This window comes from Heterodontus francisci, chromosome 24 (genome assembly GCF_036365525.1).
Source record: "Heterodontus francisci isolate sHetFra1 chromosome 24, sHetFra1.hap1, whole genome shotgun sequence".
In the NCBI taxonomy this organism is placed as follows: domain Eukaryota; kingdom Metazoa; phylum Chordata; class Chondrichthyes; order Heterodontiformes; family Heterodontidae; genus Heterodontus; species Heterodontus francisci.
The window spans coordinates 76,241,610-76,264,076 of NC_090394.1; the positions used below are offsets into that span (position 1 = coordinate 76,241,610).

At 43.5% G+C, this 22,467-nt stretch overlaps 1 protein-coding gene across 5 annotated transcripts in view; it reads left to right on the forward strand.

The window, feature by feature from the left end:
* LOC137383558 (adenylate cyclase type 9-like) overlaps positions 1–22,467 on the forward strand; it is a 200,734-nt gene that overhangs the window by 137,207 nt on the left and 41,060 nt on the right. For all 5 annotated transcript variants that reach the window (XM_068056666.1, XM_068056664.1, XM_068056662.1 and 2 more), the window contains exons 3-5: positions 1,729–1,833; positions 2,526–2,725; positions 11,824–11,926. In XM_068056666.1, coding sequence (XP_067912767.1) covers positions 1,729–1,833; positions 2,526–2,725; positions 11,824–11,926 — 408 coding nt within the window. The remainder of the gene's footprint in view (positions 1–1,728; positions 1,834–2,525; positions 2,726–11,823; positions 11,927–22,467) is intronic.

The following is a 22,467-nucleotide window of genomic DNA, read 5'->3' on the forward strand; positions in this document are numbered from 1 at the left end:
TTTCTACTTAAAACATTCCAATCTTCTGAAAATGTCTATGGTATTGGACCAACCTTTGTCATTGTAAATGTAGAGCATTAATGAATGGGACTAGTAGTTATGCTGCAGCCTGTATTTATTCTTGGTCTGGATTTTCCAAGACAAAAACGTTTGGTTAGCAAGATTGCTAGTGTGTTGCAATGTTTCCTATTCTACGCCTAGTTTCACACATTGTGCGCTTAGCAGATTTCACAAAAGGCTCATTCTGACTCATTGGGGGACAATGGTCGCTAACCAGGTGAAATGAAAAAGTCTGTATACCAATATTGCTGTCTGAGTCAGAAGCAGAATTTTTTCTGGTTTGTATTGTACACTTTTGTGATCTGAGACTATGAAAGGGTTGAAATATCAATGATTAAGTGGATAAAACTGTCTAGTACTTCCCAGTTCGAGCTGCATCTTGACTTGCACTAAATGCTGCAGGTAAAGCTTGCATCAAAGTAAATGCTTACAACTGCATTCCTACGCATTATGTATGTTCTTAAGACCTGAAGATCCATGATGAACAAAGAGCTTCCTCTTCCTGAAAGCTCTGATCAAAAAAGTCTAAATCTAACAGAAGCTGGTATACAAGCAGTAAGTGCTGGAAATACTCAACAGGTCTGGCAGCAGTCGTGAGGAGAGAAACAGAGTTGATGTTTCAGGTCTGTGACCTTTCATCAGAACGGAGTGGGAGTTGGACTCATTACATCTGGCAGAGGATATCCCATTTACTCTAGATTAAAACTCAGGTTCTGTTTAGGTTAGCTCACTCAGTGACCGTGAAACTTGAATCTAGTCCAGAGCAAATGCTTGCTGCCTGCAATTGGCTCCAGCACAAAGCCATAAGGGCAGCTGAGTGAACAAAGATTTGATTTGGGGCCCTATTTTTTTCCTTGTGGGATGGTGGTTGAACTTTCAAACAAAGAACAATACTATACTTGGAGTAGGTAATATACCACTGTGGCAAGGTTCCACTTCAGCTTCGATGCAGGGTTATGTTTTCTCTAGTGTAAAAAATGACAGATATTTTCATTCATTATATCACAATGGTAATTTGTACATGAAGGACATATTGCTTTTACACTGTGTAAACTTTGTGTAGGAATGAGAATTTGTGAGCTGGTACAAATCACTAGAAATGCAGTACAAAGAGGAAGTGAAGATTTGATCATTCCTTTTTCTTCCATCTGTCAACCCGGAAAACCTTTTAGGCTGTATTAAACTGCAGGACAATTCCCTGTCCTGAGAGGAATATGTGTAATGTAATGTATGCTCGTAAAAGACCCGGGAAGCGAGGTGGCCACCTTCATGTCTGAGGCTAGACGGTGAGTGTTGTCATGCACTTCAATAGAGGGGTGGGAAGGGGGATGATATTACGTAGTTGAAACCCTGAATGATTTAATTTTTTCCTTCCCTCCTAGCCGAGTGCAGCTGAAGTCCGATTTTTGCACCCAACAGCTTAGATCAACTAAGCGCAGAATTTTCTGGACAGACTACTGAAGTGAGGAATGCAAAAACATTTACAATATTTCTTTCAAATATATCTAGACCTAGCTAGTGAGAGTGGATAGTGCGCCATCCATCCATTAACTGAGCAGCTGTTGAATAGAGATGGGGCATAGTGTTACGTGGACGCTAATGGATAATATTTTGAGTCCTCTTGTAACGATGGTCCTTTTAATCTGTATCCTATATTTTGTTTTCCAGCCCACATGTCCATCCTGTAATGTTATGCTGGTTCCTGGATCTAATGCTAGCGCAGAGGAAAGTGCTGTGCAGAATGGCTGTCAAGATGAGCGCAAATGTGCCAAGGTACCAATCCATAGCAGATGTAGATCCTCTAGTACCAAAACTTGGCACAAGATGCAAATTTTTTTAAAAAAATTAAACAGGTGACATTTGAGAATTTTTGTATCCAATCATATAATTTGCCAGCTGCAATTATGCTTGGGCTCTAAGGTATTACCACACTACTGTAAGCTTGTGTTGTGTGAGGATGTCTTGGCTTATATTAATAGCTTGTACTATAATGGAAATTATGGAGATACTAGTTAAGTACCTGATGGAGAAAAGAATCGAATGATATGCTGATAGGATAAGATGAAGTAGAATGGGAGGAGGCTAATGTGGAGCTTAGACATCGGCATAGATCAGTTGGGCCGAATGGCCTGTTTCTATGCTCTAAATCTGTTCCTCAGTAAAGGTGCAAGCATTTCAACTATGGCATTTTTCATCTTGAGCTAGAATTGTACAGATTATAAAGATGATTGCGATAATTTCTCAGTAGGCATTGATTGCAAAGTGTAGTGGAGACCATTTACTTCAATACATTTGCAGTGTTTTCAGCATCTTTAGCATAAGTTCTTTTGCCCATATTTCACATTGGGTTCATTTGCTCTGCAATCACTAGAATATATCCAAGCACAGGTTAACCGTGTAACACCATCTAACAGTCCCTTCTGTCTATACCGTGGTGAGGTCACAAAGCCCTTTCTTTCATGTAGGCACCATCAGCAGGGCGAAGTCTGAAGGCCCAAAATGGCCTGCTGAGTCCCCCAGAGGAAGAAAAGTTAAACAACAGCCAGACATCGCTGTTTGAGATGCTGCAGAGCGAGAGGCAGCTGGATGGACTGCTTCCACTGCGCTCCAAGCAGATCCGGGAGAAAACGGACGCTCAGTTTGTCAGTGTCATTAAGGAGGACAGGTATGTTTTGTTAGACAAGGGTATTAAGTATTATGGGACTGTGGGTGGATGGAGTTGAGGCACTGATTAGTTGTGATCTAATGGAATGATGGAACAGGCTTGAGGGGCTCAATGGCTGACACTTCCTTTGGAAAAAGGACAGGTGGTACTTAAATATAAGCAAAATACTGCAGATGCTGGAAATCTGAAATAAAAACAAGAAATGCTGGAACCACTCAGGTCTGGCAGCATCTGTGGAAAGAGAAGCAGAGTTAACGTTTCGGGTCAGTGACCTTTCTTCGGAACTTTAATGCAGCTTTGCATCCATTTTGTTGACTTATACCATACATTAAGTTCCCCTGCAATGTTCAGTGGACAATAATTCCCTGTACACGTTCTGCTACAGGCTGCCTCTAATCAGTGATACTAACTATAATGAAGGCCAACTGTGGGATGCCAGTAATTATAAAAATATTCTTTACAGCACTTCAGCGGGATATACCTGCACTTTAACATTTTTGTCATTTAACCATTTGGAAAGCATCAGTATTTGAGATTTTACTTTCTATCCTCCCCATTTTCTTCCAACTTCTTTCAGTTGGTAGGGTGGGATGTGAACTTTCTGCCTTCGATTGTGCTTAGCTGACTGAAGGTATAGTTCAAGGCACTCATTGCCAGCCTTTTGCTCTACACAGGATTGACTTAGCAATTCAGACACATAGTGGCATTTACTGTGAGCAAGAAAGTTTTAGACCCAACAAGTCCACCATCTACAAGGCACGAGTCAGGAGTGTGATGGAGTACTCGCCACTTGCCTGGATGAGTGCAGCTCCAACAACACTCAAGAAACTCAACACCATTCAAGGCAAAGCAGCACGCTTGATTGGCACCCCATCACCATCTTAAACATTCACTCCCCAACCACTAGCACACAGTAGCAGCACTCATGCACTGCAGCAATATGCCAATATGCTCCTTTGAAACCCACGACCTCCACAATTGAGAAGGACAAGGGCAGGAGACACATTGGAATACCACCACCTACAAGTCGCGCACCATCCTGACTTGGAACTATACTGCTGTTCCTATACTGTCGCTAGGTCAAAATCCTGGAACTCCCTCCCTAACAGTGCTGTGGGTGCACCTACATCACAGACTACAGCGATCCAAGAAGGTGGCTCACCACCACTTTCTCAAGGGCAATTAGGGATGACAAATGCTGGCCTTGCCATCGATGCTAACATCCCAAGAACAAATTTAAACATAAAAGCTTACCCTGCTGATTTCTAGCATCTCCCCACTGTCGTCTTTCCCCCCTTCCCCAGAAAGGTAAATTCACCCGATAGCCATCCTGATCACTCGTCATTTATCTTTCTACCCATTTGCGGTCCAAACATATTTACAGTTTTTCTAGCACTCATAATGCAAACAGTGTCTGAAATCCAGGTTGGCTGCTAGTTGAGTCACAAGAATGTAAAACTGGTGAGGAACCCTTAGTCCATCACAGTTAACTTCCCCTGTGTAAGTTTCAAAGCAACACTTCCTGGGTCCTAATTAAGAAAATAACAAGATGTTCTGCTGCTCTGTGACCAGTTACTAGTTTGTAAATGAAAGCAAGCTGCCTGATTATCTAGTGCTCTTGTTTCAATTTTTTGTCCAAATGTTAGATGTTGTAAAGTGCACTGACTTATCAAGAGCTGTAAAGACAAGTGAATTAATTAAATCTAAGTATTTAAGTACGGACCAGTGAATAACTGCCTGATGGATTCAGACTGTCGTCTGCTCTCGGCATGGACTCGATGGGCTGAATGGCTGCCCCTTGTGCCATAATGACTGTCTCTATGCTGAAACCCTCTTCTGTGCCTTTGTTACCTTTGGAGTCAATGATTCCGATGTTCTCCTGGCTGGCTTCCTCTCTCCCAACCTTAATAAACGAGCTCATCCAAAGTTTTACTGTCTGTATCCTAACTCGTACGAAGTCCCATTCACCCATTAGTCCTGTGCTCAGTGACAAGGCAACGCCTTAATGTTAAAATTCTCCCTTGTTTTCAATTATGTCCATAAACTCTCCCCTCCCTATCTCTGTATCTTTCTCCATCCTGCAATCCTTCAGGACCTTTGCACACTTTTAATTCTGGCCTCTTGCGCATCTCCAATTTTATTCGCTCCACCATTGGCAGCCTACAGCTCCTTAAGTTCTGGAACTCACTCCCTAAACCTCTCTACTTCTTGTTCATGCTTTAAGATGCATCTTAAAACCTACCTCTTTGAGCAAAGCATTTGATTGTCAAATGTTGTTTGCTAATGCTCCTAGCCCACTCAGCCCCTTGAGCCTGCTCCTCCATTCAACAAGATTGTGGCTGATGTGATTGTCACCTCAACTCCACATTCCTGCCTACCCTCGATTACCCTTCACCCCCTTGCTTATCAAGAATCTATCTACCTCTGCCTTAAAAATATTCAAAGACTCTGCTTCCACCGCCTTTTGAGGAAGAGAATGCCAAAGACTCATGACCCTCGGAGAAAACATTTCTCCTCATCTCTGTCTTAAATGGGCAACTCCTTATTTTTAAACAGTAACCCCTAGTTCCAGATTCTCGCAAAAGAGAAAACATCCTTTCCACATCCACCCTGTCAAGACCCCTTAGAATCTTTTATGTTTCAATCAAGTCGCCTCTTACTCTTCTAAACTCCAGTGTATACAAGCCTAGCCTGTCCAATCTTTCCTCATAAGACAACCTGCCCATTCCAGGTACCAGTCTAATAAACCTCTTTTTTCCTTTATTCATCTGTGGGATGTGGGTGTTGCTGGCTGGGCCAGCATCTATTGCCCATCCCTAATTGTCGTTGAGAAGGTGGTGGTGAGCTGCCTTCTTGAACCTTGCAGTCCTTGGTGTAAGTACACCCACAGTTCTGTTAGGAAGGGAGTTCCAGGATTTTGACCCAATGACAGTGAAGGAACGGCAATGAAGTTCCAAGTCAGGATGGTGTGACTTGGAGGGGAACTTGCAGGTGGTGGTGTTCCCAGGCATCTACTGCCCTTGTCTTTCTAGGTGGTAGAGATCGTGTGTTTGGAAGGTGCTGTCTCTGAACTGCTTCCCACACATTTACATCCTTCCTTAAATAGGGAGATCAATACTGTAAACAGTACTCCAGATGCAGTCTCACCAATGCTTTGTATAACTGAAGCATAACCTCCCTACTTTTGTATTCAATTCCCCTCACAATAAACAATAACATTCCATTAGCTTTTCTAATAACGTGCTGTACCTGCATACTAACCTTTTGCGATTCATGTACTAGGGCAACCAGATCCCTCTGCATCTCACAGCCCTGCAATCTCTCACCATTTAGATAATATACTTTTTTATTCTTCCTGCCAAAATGGACAATTTCACATTTTCCCACATTATACTCCATTTGCCAGATCTTTGCCCACTCACTTAACCTATATATATCCCTTTGTGCCATCAACAAATTTAGCAACCATACCTTTGGTCCATTGGTCAAGTCATTTATATAAATTGTAAAACGTTGAGGCCCCAGCACTGATCCCTGTGGGACACCACTCGTTATATCTCGCCAACCAGAAAATGACCCATTTATGCCTACTCTGAGCTTCCTGTTAGCTAGCCAATCTTCTGTCCATGCCAATATATTACGCCCTACACCATGAGCTTTTATTTTCTGCAATAGCCTTTGATGTGGCACCTTATCAAATGCCTTCTGGAAATCTAAGTACAGTACATCCACTGGTTCCCCTTTATCCACAGCACATTATTTCTTCAAAGAACTCTAATAAATTGGTTAAACATGATTTCCCTTTCACAAAACCATGTTGACTCTGCCTGATTGCCTTGATTTTTTTTCTAAGTGCCTTGCTATAACATCTTTAATAGCTTCTAACATTTTCCCTATGACAGATGTTAAGCTAACTGGCCTGTAGTTTCCTGCTTTCTGTCTCCTTCCCTGTTTTCCAATCTAATGGAACCTTCCCCGTATCTAGGGAATTTGGAAAATTAAAACCAACGCATCAACTATCTCACTAGTCACTTCCTTTAAGACCCTAGGATGAAGTCGATCAGGACCAGGGGACTTGTCAGTCTGCAGCTCCAACAGTTTGCTCAGTACCACTTCCCTGGTGATTGTAATTTTTTTGAGTTCCTCCCTCCCTTCCATTTCCTGACTTACAGCTATTTCAGGGATGTTACTTGAATGCTCTATGGTGAAGACTGAGGCAAAATACCTGTCCAATTCATCTACCATCTCCTTATTTTCCCTTATTAATTCCACAGACTCACTTTCTATTGGACCAAAGCTCACTTTCTTAACTTTTCTTTTTTATATATCTATAGAAACTCTTACTGTCTGTTTTTATATTTCTAGATAGCTTTCTCTCATACTCTAATTTTTCCCTCCTTATTAATCTTTGTCATTCTTTGCTGTTTTTTATATTCTGTCCAATCTTCTGACCTGCCACCCATCTTTGTGCAATGATATGCTTTTTCTTTAAGTTTGATACCATCTTTAACTTTTTGAGTTAACCACAGATGGTGGGTCCTCCCCTTGGAATTGCTGTTGCTGCTTTGACTAATCTCTTGGGACACAACCAGGATGAATAATTCACAACAGCATGAATTGCTGATGAGGAAATTGACAGTGCTCAGACTTGGCTATAACTGGATCCCTATATGAAATCCATGACTGATGAATCTCCATCAAAATTAATATCTCCACACTTCTGAGCTGGCATGATTTAGAGTATCCATAGTTGGAAATCAAACTTCAGCTCGCCACAATTCCTCTCAGACACCTGATTAGTGCAAAAAAAATCGCTTGTAATTTTCTGTCTTGCTTTTCTGTTGATTACGTTATTCCAGATTGCATTCTCTTGTTTCGCTTGCTCTTTATTATTTTATGGCACAGGTCAGCCATTCTTTATCTGTACTGTTCTATGTTCTATGTTCTATTGCTGAAAATAGAGACATCATGTTCAAGCTTTTTGTCTTGCACTCATCAGGACAATCTGCAAGAATACCCTATGTAAGGAGAAACAACAACTTAATACTGTATGAGAAGAGATTGCTCATTGGTTGGCAAGTGAACTCTGGTAGAGGCGTTACCGTGGAGAATGCACCAGTTTATGTTGACTGACCGTTAACTGCCATGCTTTAAAATTTAAACAAGGTAGCTTGACTCTGGTCAAGGCATTGTTCTGAGGAATGAACCAGTGAATTCACTTATTTTGTTTAGCTGAAACAGGTGCAATGTTTGTCCATGTCCTTTCTGTCTACAAAGAACAGGGCCCTGTGCATTAATATACGTAGCTTCCAGTACGTGCAAATGCGCCACACTGTGAGCCCTACTGATGATAATTTGGTTGTCAGCGTAATTCTCAGCACACTGAGGATTATTTAGCAAATGTTGTCCAATCGCAGAGTCACATCTAATGTTGGATACTGTGTTTTGAACTTTGCAAGCGCTGTCTAGTTGGGTACGGCCTGTACCTTGCCCGTTGCGAACGGCGGAAGGGACACGTTTGATATGATCGACCAGTCTTTGGGACGTATGGCCTTTATACCTAGCATCACACTGGCATTGAAATTCATATTTCGCATTACTCATTTGTGTGATAGGCAGGATATCTTTTTGACTCGACGACAGCATTCTTTTAGTGGCGCACACCACATTTTGCTACTGCATAGTAGCAGCGTGAAACAGCTAGATTTATCTGTTGTTTAAATTTTTGGGATACATTACCCTTCTAGGGTATCTGAGGTAGACTGGGCTCTTTTCAGGGCCGAAAATGACGGCCTTAGGCCTGTTCATAAGTTTGCGCGATATACAGCGAGAAATGATCTGATCAGGGTAGCCATTGTCACGCAGGATGTCTTTGATTCGCCCTATTTCAGCATCAAGCTTGTATGGTGAGCAAGTGGCCCGGCCCACTATTTACGAGGTTGCTGATGAGGCCAATCTTATAGCGCATGGACATGTAAGAATCCCAAAGCATGTATTGTCCAGTCAAGGTAGGTTTGCGGTAGACCGTGGTGGAGAACCCCTTAGCAGATTTCTCCACCAGTAGGTTAAGGAAAGGGAGCTAATTTGACTGCTGCATTTCAAAAGTGAATTTGAGCACAGGATGGAGCCCATTAAGACGTGTAAGGAAATTATTGCATGCAGCTACGGATTCAAATGTAGCAAATGTATCATCTACATATCGGAAATGTGCGAGAGGTAGGAGGTTAGGTGTCATTCCCTCAAAGACGCATTTTTCATGGAACCCAGCAAAGGTGTTTGCGAGCTCTGGGCCTAGAGGGCGTACTGGAAGCTATGTATATTAATACACAGGGCTCTGTTCTTTGCAGACAGAACATGTACAAACATTGCACCAGTTTCAGCTAAACAAAATAAGTGACAGCCATTCGCTGGTTCATTCCTCAGGGCCATGTCTTGACCAAACAGAGTCAAGCTACCTGGTTTAAATTTCAAACAAAGCTTGGCAGTTAACTGTCCGTCAATGTAAACTGGTGCATTCTCCATAGCAACGCCTCTAGCAATCAGAGTTCACTTGCCAATCAATCAGCGCACTCTTCTCATACTGTACAAAGTTGTTGTTTCCCCTTACATAAGGTATTCTTACAGATTGTCCTGATGAGTGGAAGACAAAAAAAAAAGCTTCGACTGCATGTCTCTATTTTCAGCAATACTCAGGTTCTGCACTACTAAACAACTACTTTATCTTAATCTATGGAACTTCATTGTTCGTTAGATATTCCAGATTGCGCCCCCATCCTTTTCACTAAAATACATTGAAGCACAGTCAGTGTGAAAATGGGAATATAGCCTCACATTTTTAATTATAAAAAAAGCTAACTTTGACTTATCTGAAGAAATTAAGCCATGTTCTACTGTTCGTTTAAAAGCAAGATCGTTTTGTGGTATGCCCAAGATTTTATAAGATTGTTATAATTCCAATAGAGGCTGAGCAGATTACCTTTAAGAGGAAAGTATTGGCAACTTATATACATTTGGGGAAGATAAGTATGCTTTTAAGATTTTTTTTTTTTTAAAGATTGCTTGAAATCTATTAAGTGAATTTATCTTTTGAAAGACCAGCATAAGCAGGTTTCTCTCAATGCCCTTCTCTCTGGTAGATTCTGGTGAAAATTGCCTAAACTCGTGTGCATTCTCTGAAGGACACAAGAATTGTGAGCAGGAGTAAGCCCATCGAGCCTGCTCTGCCATTCAAAACGATCATGGCTGATCTTAGGATTCAACTCCACTTTCCCACCTGCTCGTCATATCGATTCCCTGAGAGACCAAAAATCTGTCTATCCCAGACTTAAATGTATTCAACGATGGAGCATCCACAACCCTCTGGGGTGGAGAATTCCAAAGATTCACAACCGCTTGAGTGAAGTAATTTCTCCTCATCTCAGTCCTAATTGATTGGCCCCTTATCCTGAGACTATTCCCCAGGATTTCAGTGCGTTTTACCTCTAGGTAATCACGAATCCCAACCAAACAGCAGGTTGTGACATACAGGTTTAATCTATTTCCTCATTGCCCATGGAAGCAGAAGGGTGTCCGATTGAGGTTTTACACAAAGAACCTTTTTCACTCTTCTCGTCTGTGCTTTGCTTTCAGAAAAGTTGTGTTAACATTAAATTTTATTTCATACGCTGAAGTTTTGCTACATTTCACTGTTTTCGGCTATGTCAATAAAAACAGAAAATGCTGACAATACTCAGCAGGTCAGGCAGCATTTGTGGTAAGAGAAAATAGTTAACGTTTCAGGAGTGTGATGGAATACTCTCCACTCTCCCGGATGAGTGCAGCTCCAGCAACACTCGTGAAGTTCGACACCGTCCAGCAACCCTTTTGATCACCCCATCTGCTACTTTAAATATTAACACTCTCCATCACCGGCACAGAGTGGCAGCAGTGTGTACCATCTACAAGATACATTGCAGCAACTCACCAATGCGCCTTCAACAGCACTTTCCCAACCCACAATCTCTAACACCGAGAAGAACAAGGGCAACAGATGCATGGGAGCACCACCACCTGCAAGTTCTCCTCGAACTCCCTCACCGTCCCGACTTGGAACTATATCGCTGTTACTGGATCAAAATTTTGGAACTCCCTTCCTAACAGCTCCTTGGATGTACCTACACCACATGGCCTGCAGCAGTTCAAGGCTCGCCACCACCTTCTCGAGGGCAACTGGGGATGGGCAATAAATGCTGGGCTTGCCAGCAATTCTCGCATCCCATTAAAGCATAAAAAAGGTCTGTGAGCGCCCCCCCCCCCCCCTCCTCCCCCACAATGAGAACTGGGAGTGCTTAGAGATGTAACATTTTTTAAGCCAGGCAGAGAAAGTGAGGTGGGGAGGAAAGAACAAAAGGGAAGGTATGTGATAGGTTGGAAGGCAGGAGAGATTAATTGATTTCCAACATCTGCAGTCGTTTTCTCTTGCATTAAGTGTGCTCTGTTCAGCATGTTCAGTGTCTATCCAATGTAATGGTTTGAAAATAGGATGAAAAGAATTCTGAAGTACAGCCCACAGCCAGATTCACTCCCCTTCACCGTCACCACCTCTGCCCACAACCAACAAAAGCTGCCAACAATTGTCGCAGGTCACATGTTTTTGAGAAATCCACTAATTATTTCTTGGCCCCAGTGGTAGCGCACTCTCAAATGTCGTAGTTCAAGCAGGACTTGAACATACAATCTAGGCTGAACCTGAAGGAGTGCTGCACTGTCATTTTTAGGATGAGATGTTAAATCGAGGCCCAGTTTGTCTATTCTAGTGGATGTAGAAGATCCTGTAGCACTACTCAAATAACAGTGGAGGTCTTCAGGTGTCCCAGCCAACATATCTCCCTCAACCACCATCAACTAAAGCTGCAATTCATTGGCTGTGAAGCACTAACAGACATCCTAATGAGATGAAAAGTGCTGTATAGTTGCAAGTTTATTTTTGATTATTAAAATGGCAGTTCATCTATCTTCCTAATATATGTCTCTCCTGCTCCCACTTTCAAAATGCAAGTTTTGGCGATGAATTTTGGCCCTTCTGACATGAACTCTGACCTATTTTTCTCTATTTACAGACTAATGGATGAATACTTTTTCAAACCCCCGATTAACAAATTCAGTTTGAATTTCTTGGATTCAAGCTTGGAGAAAGCTTATAGAGGCAGCTATCAAGATGAGGTATGGGTATAGACTGTGTTCATTAATGCTGTATTTACTGATTGGATTGACCACAGTGTGTCTTGTGTAGTGCAGTCTTTTCTTCTAAACACTAAGATAATCCCTTAAAACAATGCTCTTTCAACCATTCTGTCTCGTTCACTCTGGAGTAAGAGTGAGAGACCAGGCATTTAGCCCGAACCTAAAATCTGTTTGTTTTTATTTTAACCCTTGACTCAGGATGGCATATTTGAGGCGATGATTTAGTTCTAAATTGAATGTAGCGTGCTATAAAATGTCTTCAGGTTTTGACTGTATAAGTAGGACTGAAAAGGTTTATTGGTTCATGACACCAATCCTGTTGTAACACAGATTGTCCATTTTTAGTATCCTGACAAACTAGGACTGAGGTCAAAGCAGAAAACTGCTCATCATTTTAGATTGCCATTTCAAATGATGTACATGTTTTCCGCACTCTTCGTATCTTCAGTTTAAAATTTGTCCCATATCAGGGCAAGTACTGCAGAAGGATGCCCACTTTGAAGGATTACTCTGTGTTTTGATTTTGTTTTAATAATACCAGAACTGAACACCATGTGGGCATGGGAGGGATAAGAATTATTCATATAAATTCTACAGTGTCACATAGTTGGGTTCGCAGGTATGTTGGAAGTACAAGCTGCAGTTGCTTCCCATTAGTAGGAGTTCTTCTGTAATGGACAAGGGGAAGTTGGGGAGAAGAGCCCAAGTGAGTAAATATCTAGAATTCACTTCACCATAGGGCAGTGTTCTATATTGGAAGAAACCCTGGATTTGCTGCCTAAAGTTCCTTTGGGAGATTGCAAATGATCCCAGTTTGTCCCAATGTCTAGGTTCTCTTGGAAGTCCTAAGCGTTGCCCAAACCTGCAGTATCCCAACTGGAGTACTGTAAAAAGCGAGTCCAGACTGAACTTGGCCTAATTGGAGATCTGTTCTGGCTGGGCTGTATTGATATGGATAACAGCAGATTTTGTGGTAACATTGATGCCATGTTACTGGAACGCAGTGTTATGCATCTTAAAGGTGGTTAATTGGTCACTCTGGGATCATTAGAACCCTAAAGTCTTGTGGGTGTGACAGAATTGAAGGACTATTTTTGTACTCTATCTTTTTTTTAAATTCTTTCATGGGATGTGGACATAGCTGGCAAGGCCAGCATTTGTTGCCCATTCCTACTTGACCTTGCGAAGATGATGGTGAGCTGCCTTCTTGAACCGCTGCAGTCTGTCTGGTGGTGCAGGTACACCCACAGTGCTGTTAGGGAGGGAGTTCTGGAATTTTACCCAGCGACAGTGAAGGAATAGCAATATATTTCCAAGTCAGGATGGTGTGTGGCTTGGAGGGGAACTTGCAGGTGGTGGTGTTCCCATGCGTCTGCGGTCCTTGTCCTTCTAGATGGAACAGATCGCGGGTTTGGAAGGTGCTGTCAAAAGAACCTTGGCGACTTGCTGCAGTGCATCTTGTATATGGTACACACTGCTGCCTCTGTGCATTAGTGGTGGAGGGAGTGAATGTTTAAGGTGGTGGATGGGGTGCCAATCAAGGGGGCTGCTTTATCCTGGATGGTGTCGAGCTTCCTTTGTGGTGTTGGAGCTGTTCTCGTCCAGGCAAGTGGAGAGTATTCCATCACACTCCTGATTTGTGTCTTGTAGATGATGGACTGGCTCTGGGGAGTCAGGAATTGGGTTACTCACCAGAATTCCCAGTCTCTGACCTGTTCTTGTTGTCACAGTATTTATGTGGCTAGTCCAGTTCAATTTCTGGTCAATGCTAACCTGCAGGATTTTAGTGGGCGATTCAGCACTGGTAATGCCAGTGAATGTCATGGGGAGATGGTTAGATTCTCTCTTGTTGGAGATGGTCGTTGCCAGGCGCTTCTGAGACACAAATGTTGCTTGCAACTTATCAGCCCAAGCCTGAATGGTGTGCAGGTCTTGCTGCATCTGAACACAGGCTGCTTCAGTATCTGAGGAGTAGCGAATGGTACTGAACATTATGATCCCACGCATTCAGGTTCTTGCATATTTCCACCGCCTGTGTAGTTCAGTGTTGAGTTTCACTCACCTGATGTCTTGAGTTTTTTTCCCTGCGCTGGCAATGTCACCCATTTTGGTGCAAATCCCATCAGACTTGGGGATTTCCAAATACTGACAGTAGCTGTTGATTGCAGGAACCTCTCGTCGTTGGGTGCAGCTCTACAGACTAAGCTTGCATGGAAATCTTGGAGCTAGTTTAAATTTTTTTTGTTTCCCCAGAGTGCAGTATGGCTATTAATGTATCAAAAACCTATTCTTATGGAGTCCAGCTCTTAAAAATCTCATACTGATATTTATAGTTTCCATTAACCTTTAAACTCTTGACTCTGCTAATTATGCTGGGAAATAGATATTGACAAGTTTGTGTATTAAATAGACATTTGAGGCAGCGGTTTCTCTTTAACCACTTTTTACTGTACATTTCAAGTATGGATAAGCTACAAGTTGCAACTCAGTTCAGCCTGTTAGCAGTTGGCACCTACGCCAGACCAATCATCTTTCCTATGAGGCTGCTGTTTCCTAAATATCACACTTAGAATCTAAGAGGTTCTGGCTCTGTTAACGTTCCTGTCAGGCAGCTGAAACTATTGGCATTGAATCACCAATTAATCAAACAAACTGAGACTGGTATTATTCACTCCATCTAGATAAACTTAAACTAGGAAAACAAACTTCTGATAACGTATTCCACGCGTGCCAGGACTGGATTTTAACTTCCAGCAATTGGAAGGGGCTGAACACTGCTAAGGCGTTTGAATGGTGAATTTCTGACACCTAGATTTTATACCCCTCAACTCAGATGAGCACTTATAGTACAGAATTTCCATTTGGCATTCACGGTGCTGGCTTTGTTGCAAGATGGTGTATTGATTCCAAAGTTACAGCACAAATTCAGCCTGTTGTACCTAGTGCATGTTTCTCCCAGGGCTTTCTGACCCACCTTAGTTTGCTGCAATGATACTTGGCTCCAGTCGGCATGTTGGAGTAAAAACCGAAAATGCTGGAAATGCTCAGCAGGTCTGGTAGTATCTTTGGAGAGAGAAACAGTTATCATTTCAGGTCTGTGACCTTCTCATCAGAACGGAGTGTTGGAACATGTCCATGCGCAAAGTCTCCTTACTAGCCAATAAACAAATCATAATTCTACAGCATGGCTGTTCTGATTCCTGGTAAGAAATTCTCCTTTATCTTGGGTCTCTACTCAAACAAGGATCAAGAGACCAGGTGACCTGTCAGTAGTGATGCTGATCTTAAACTGATTGCAAGAGAGCAGCTTGAGGGACTTGTTTATTGGGTCTCCTCCCCTATGGGAAAGCACTCTACCTTCACTTACCACTCTTAACTGATCAAGAATTGAGGTGTGGATGCAATCCTGCACTCGAGCATTACAAGCTGCAGAACACTGGGGTGTAGCTTGCTGTCTGCTGCACTACGTTCAACTATGTCAGTTCTTAAAGGGCCTAGATCATCCTCCACACATATCTCATACCTTGGAAAATCTAATATAGGTGGCCTATCTGCCGAATCCAATAGAAATTTCAACATCTAAGCAAAGAAATGAATGATGATGGAATAGATCAGTTTCTGATGCATCAGTGCTATATGTCTCGTAAACAGCCAGACTGAGAATATAATTTTTTATTCTTCCATGGGATGTGGGACACTGTCAAGGCCAGCATTTGTTGCTCCTCCTTAATTGCCCTTGTCAAGATGGTGTAGGTACACGCACAGTACTGTTCAGAAGGGAGTTCCAGGTTTCTGATCCAGTGACAGTGAAGGAACAGTTCCAATCAGGATGGTCTGGCTTGGGGAGGAACTTGCAGGTGATGGTGTTCTCATCTGTGCCCTTGTCTTTCTAGGTGGTAGAGATCGCAGGTTTGGAAGGTGCTGTTGAAGGATGCTTGGCAAGTCTTGCAGATGGTACACACTGCTTCCACTGAGTGCCAGTGATGGATGTGGGATGTGCTGATTGCCGTGTGGCAGTCTGATTGCCGTGTGGCAGTCTGATTGCCGTGTGGCAGTCTGATTGCCGTGTGGCAGTCTGATTGCCGTGTGGCAGTCTGATTGCCGTGTGGCAGTCTGATTGCCGTGTGGCAGTCTGATTGCCGTGTGGCAGTCTGATTGCCGTGTGGCAGTCTGATTGCCGTGTGGCAGTCTGATTGCCGTGTGGCAGTCTGATTGCCGTGTGGCAGTCTGATTGCCGTGTGGCAGTCTGATTGCCGTGTGGCAGTCTGATTGCCGTGTGGCAGTCTGATTGCCGTGTGGCAGTCTGATTGCCGTGTGGCAGTCTGATTGCCGTGTGGCAGTCTGATTGCCGTGTGGCAGTCTGATTGCCGTGTGGCAGTCTGATTGCCGTGTGGCAGTCTGATTGCCGTGTGGCAGTCTGATTGCCGTGTGGCAGTCTGATTGCCGTGTGGCAGTCTGATTGCCGTGTGGCAGTCTGATTGCCGTGTGGCAGTCTGATTGCCGTGTGGCAGTCTGATTGCCGTGTGGCAGTCTGATTGCCGTGTGGCAGTCTGATTGCCGTGTGGCAGTCTGATTGCCGTGTGGCAGTCTGATTTGGCTGAAAGAAGGGCAGGACTGCATGTTAAAAATTCCTGGATACAGGGTGTTCAGGAAAGATAGAAAGGGAAAAAAGGGGAGGGGTGGCAATATTGATTTAAGGAGAGCATTGCAGTGCTGGAGAAAAAGGATGTCCCAGAGAGGTTGAGGCAGAATCAATTTGGCGAGAACAAAGGGACAAAAAATGTGTAGTTACATTGCTCGGTTTGTCTATAGGCCACCAGCAAGTGGGAAGGATGTGGAGGAACAAATTTGCAAGGAAATTCAAGAGGTAAAAAATTATAGTGTAGTTAAAATGGGGAACTTTAATTATCCAAACATAGACTGGGATAGTAGTGGTCTAAAGGGCAGTGAGGGGCAAGAGTTTCTAGAGTGTGTTTAGGAAACTTTTCTACAGCAGTATGTTGCTAGTCATATGGTTATAACAATTTAGTAAGGATTTAATAAGTATTTATTTATCTTAAATTAATTTATTAATTAGTGCTAGAAATGTCAGTTAGAGGGGTGAAGTGCTTCACCTGTGAGATGTGGGAGGTCCGTGACGCGTCCAGCGTTCCGGACGATTACATCTGCAGGAAGGCTACCCAGTTGCAGCTCCTCACAGACCGCATGAATCGGTTGGAGCGGCAACTGGATGCACTTAGGAGCATGCAGGTGCCAGAGAGCGTCATAGACAGGAGTTTTAGAGAAGTGGTTACAACCAAGGTGCAGGCAGATAGATGGGTGACCGCGAGAAGGGGCAGGCAGTCAGTGCAGGAATCCCCTGTGGCTATTCTCCTCTCCAACAAGTATACCGTTTTGGATACTGTTGGGGGGGATGGCCTATCAGGGGAAAACAGCAGCAACCAGAGCAGTGGCACCATGGCTGGCACTGTTCAGCAGGGAGGGACAAAGCGCAGAAGAGCGATAGTTATAGGGGACTCTATAGTCAGGGGCACAGATAGGCGCTTCTGTGGACGTGAAAGAGACTCCAGAATGGTATGTTGCTTCCCTGGTGCCAGGGTCAAGGCTGTCTCTGAACGGACAGGGGGCATTCTGAAGGGGGAGGATGTTGGTACACATTGGTACCAATGACATAGGCAGGAAGTGACGAGGTCCTGCAGGGGGAGTTCAGGGAGTGAGGTAGAAAGTTAAAAGACAGGACCTCCAGGGTTGTAATCCCGGGATTACTCCCTGTGCCACGTGCCAGTGAGGCTAGAAATAGGAAGATAGTGCAGCTAAACACGTGGCTGAACAGCTGGTGTAGAAGGGAGGGTTTCAGATATCTGGACCATTGGGATCTCTTCAGGGACAGATGTGACCTGTACAAGAAGGACTGGTTGCATCTAAACTGGAGGGGCACAAATATCCTGGCTGCGAGGTTTGCTAGCATCACTCGGGAGGGTTTAAACTAGTGTGGCAGGGGGGTGGGAACCAGAGCAGTAGGACAGCAAGTGAAATAAATGAGGGGGAACTAGTAAATAAGGCCAGTAAGACTAAGAGGAAGAGCAGGCAGGGAGATGTTGCTGAGCACAGCGGGACTGGTGGTCGGTCTGAAGTGCATTTGTTTCAATGCGAGAAGTATAACAGGTAAGGCAGATGAACTTAGAGCTTGGATTAGTACTTGGAACTATGTTGCTGTTACAGAGACTTGGTTGAGGGATGGGCAGGATTGGCAGCTAAATGTTCCAGGATTTAGAAGCTTCAGGCGGGATAGAGGGGGATGTAAAAGGGGTGGGGGAGTTGCATTACTTGTTGAGGAGAATATCACAGCTGTACTGCGGGAGGACACCTCGGAGGGGTCATGCAGCGAGGCAATATGGGTGGAGCTCAGGAATAGGAAGGGTGCAGTCACGATGTTGGGGGTTTGCTACAGGCCTCCCAACAGCCAGCGGGAGGTAGAGGAGCAGATATGTAGACAGATTTTGGAAAGATGTAAAGGTAACAGGGTTGTCGTGGTGGGTGATTTTAACTTCCCCTATGTTGACTGGGACTCACTTAGTGCTAGGGGCTTAGATGGGGCAGAATTTGTAAGGAGCATCCAGGAGGGCTTCTTGAAACAATATGTAGATAGTCCAACTAGGGATGGGGCCATACTGGACCTGGTATTGGGGAATGAGCCCGGCCAGGTGGTCGTAGTTTCAGTAGGGGAGCATTTCGGGAAAAGTGACCATAATTCCATAAGTTTTAAGGTACTTATGGATAAGGATAAGAGTAGTCCTCAGGTGAAGGTGCTAAATTGGGGGAAGGCTAATTATAACTATATTAGGCAGGAACTGAAGAATTTAGATTGGAGGTGTCTGTTTGAGGGTAAATCAACATCTGACATGTGGGAGTCTTTCAAATGTCAATTGATTAGAATCCAGGACCAGCATGTTCCTGTGAGGAAGAAGGATAAGTTTGGCAAGTTTCGGGAACCTTGGATAACACGGGATATTGTGAGCCTAGTCAAAAAGAGAAAGGAAGCATTCGTAAGGGCTGGAAGGCTGGGAACAGACGAATCCCTTGAGGAATATAAAGACAGTAGAAAGGAACTTAGGCAAGGAGTCAGGAGGGCTAAATGGGGTCATGAAAAGTCATTGGCAAACAGGATTAAGGATAATCGCAAGGCTTTTTATACATATATAAAGAGCAAGAGGGTAACGAGGGAAATGGTTGGGCCGCTCAAGGACGGAGAAGGGAATCTATGTGTGGAGCCAGAGGAAATGGGCGAGGTGCTAAATGAGTACTTTGCATCAATATTCACCAAAGAGAAGGACTTGGTGGATGATGGGCCTAGGGAAGGGAGTGCAGATAGTCTCAGTCATCTCATTATCAAAAAAGAGGAGGTGTTGGGTATCTTGCAAAGCATTAAGGTAGATAAGTCCCCAGGGCCTGATGGGATCTACCCTAGAATACTGAGGGAGGCAAGGGGAGAAATTGCTGGGGCTTTGACAGAAATCTTTGCATTCTCATTGGCTACAGGTGAGGCCCCAGAGGACTGGAGAATAGCCAATGTTATTCCTTTGTTTAAGAAGGGTAGCAAGGATAATCCAGGAAATTATAGGCCGGTGAACCTTGCGTCAGTGGTAGGGAAACTATTAGAGAGGATTCTTTGGGACAGGATTTACTCCCATTTGGACACAAACTTATTAGCGAAAGACAGTGTGGTTTTGTGAAGGGGAGGTCGTGTCTCACTAATTTGATTGAGTTTTTTGAGGAAGTGACGAAGATGATTGATGAAGGAAGGGCAGTGGATGTTGTCTATATGGACTTCAGTAAAGCCTTTGGCAAGGTCCCTCGTAGCAGACTGGTGCAAAAGGTGAAGTCACATGGGATCAGAGGTGAGCTGGCAAGATGGATACAGAACTGGCTCTGTCATAGAAGTGGAAGGGTGCGTTTCTGAATGGAGGGATGTGACTAGTGGTGTTCCGCAGGGATAAGTGCTAGGACCGTTGCTCTTTGTAGTATATATAAATGATTTGGAGGAAAACGTAGCTGGTCTGATTAGTAAGTTTGCGGACGACACAAAGGTTGGTGGAGTTGCGGATAGTAATGAGGATTGTGAGGATACAGCAGGATATCGATCGGTTGGAGACTTGGGCGGAGAAATGGCAGATGGAGTTTAATCCGGACAAATGTGAGGTAGTGCATTTTGGAAGATCTAATGCAGGTGGGAGGTATACAGTAAATGGCAGAACCCTTAGGAGTATTGACAGGCAGAGAGATCTGGGCGTACAGGTCCACAGGTCACAAAGTGGCAACGCAGGTGGATAAGGTAGTCAAGAAGGCATACGGCATGCTTGCCTTCATCGGTCGGGGCATAGAGTATAAAAATTAGCAAGTCATGCTGCAGCTGTACAGAACCTTAGTTAGGCCACACTTAGAATATTGTGTGCAATTCTGGTCGCCACACTACCAGAAGGCCGTGGAGGCTTTGGAGAGGGTACAGAAGAGGTTTACCAGGATCAAAAACAAGAAATGCTGGAGTCACTCAGCAGGTCTGGCAGCATCTGTGGAAAGAGAAGCAGAGTTAACGTTTCGGGTCAGTGACCCTTCTTCGGAACTGACAAATATTAGAAAAGTCACAGATTATAAACAAGTGAGGTGGGGGTGGGGCAAGAGATAACAAAGGAGAAGGTGCAGATTGGACCAGGCCACATAGCTGACCAAAAGGTCACGGAGCAAAGGCAAACAATATGTTAATGGTGTGTTGAACATTAACCTGCAAATTGGCATAGGGCAAATAAGGTGAGAGAAATTAATGCGTGGCTCAAAGACTGGTGTGGTAGAAGTGGGTTCCAGTTCTTGGGGCACTGGCACCAGTACCGGGGAAAGTGGTAGCTGTTGGGTCAGTCTATACCTGAACCATGCTGGGGCCGGTCTTCTAGTGAGCTGCATAACGAGGGAAGTGGAAAGGGTTTTAAATTGAATAGTGGCGGTAAGGGATCAAATTTGGGAAGATATGCTAAATCAAGGAGTAGGGACAAGGCAAGAGAGAAAGATATTAATATGGGAATTGATAAACAGACTGTGACAGGAAGGGACAGAGCGTACAAATCTCAGAGTAAATCAACAGATAAGACGAGAAGTTACAAAAATAATGAAAGGACAAAACTAAAGGCTCTGCATCTGAAAGCACGTTGCATTTGAAACAAAACCGATGAACTAAGAGCACAAATAGAAATAAATAAGTAAGATCTGATAGCCATTACAGAGACATGGCTGCAGAATGACAGGGATTGGGACCTGAATATTGAAGGGTACATGGCATTTAGGAAGGACAGGAAGCTAGGAAAATGTGGAGGGGTAGCTCTGTTAATTAATGAGTTATTAGCACAATAGAGTGGCATGACCTAAGTTCAGGAAACCAGGATGTCGAAGCAGTTTGGGTAGAGATGAGAAATGATAAAAGCAAGAAGTCACTTGTGGGAGTGGTGTACAGGCCACCTAATATTAACCACACTGTAAGAGAGGGTATAAAGGAAGAAATAATGGCAACTTGTCAGAAAGGTACCACGATAATCATGGGGGATTTTAACCTACATATAGACTGCCCATCTGGTTTTTCCAGAGTTAATCCAGATGAGTATGAGGAGTACATAGAATGTTTTCGGGATAATTTCTTGGAACACTATGTTCTGGAGCCAACCAGAGAGCAGGCTATTGGTATTGTGCAATAAGATAGGATTAATTAATGACCTCATAGTTAAGGTGTCCCTAGGTAGCAGCGATCATAATATCATTGAATTTTACATTCAGTTGGAGGGAGAGAAGAGTGGGTCCAAGACCAGTATTTTAAACTGAAATAAGGGCAATTGTGAGGGCATAATGAGAGCAGAGCTAGCTAAAGTAAACTGGTAAATTAGATTAAGGGATACGTCAGTAGAGATGCAGTGGCAGACATCTAAGGGGATATTTCAGAATACACAGATGCATTCCAATGAGAGAGAAAAATTCCAAGGGTGGGGGGGTGGTTTCCTGCCATCTGTGGTTAACTAAAACAGTTAAAGATAGTATCAAACTTAAAGAAAAAGCATATACTTAACGCAAAGATGGGTGGCAGGTCAGAAGATTGGACAGAATATTTTTTAAAAAAAGCAAAGATTGACTAAAAGATTGATCAGGTAAAATTAGAGTACAAGAGAAAGCTATCTAGAAATATGAAGACAGATAGTATGAGTTTCAATGGATATTTAAAAAAGAAAAGAGTTAAAGTGAACGTTGGTCCTGTAGAAAGTGAGTCTGGGGAATTAATAATGGATTATAAGGAGATGAATTGAACAGGTATTTTGCATCGGCTTCCTCTATAGAGAATACAACTAACATCCCGGTATTAGCTGTAAGTCAGGAAATGGGAGGGAGGAATTCAAGAAAATTACAATCACCAGGGAAGTGGTACTGAACAAATTGTTGGAGCTGTGGGCTGACAAGTCCCCGGGTCCTGATGGATTTCATCCTAGGGT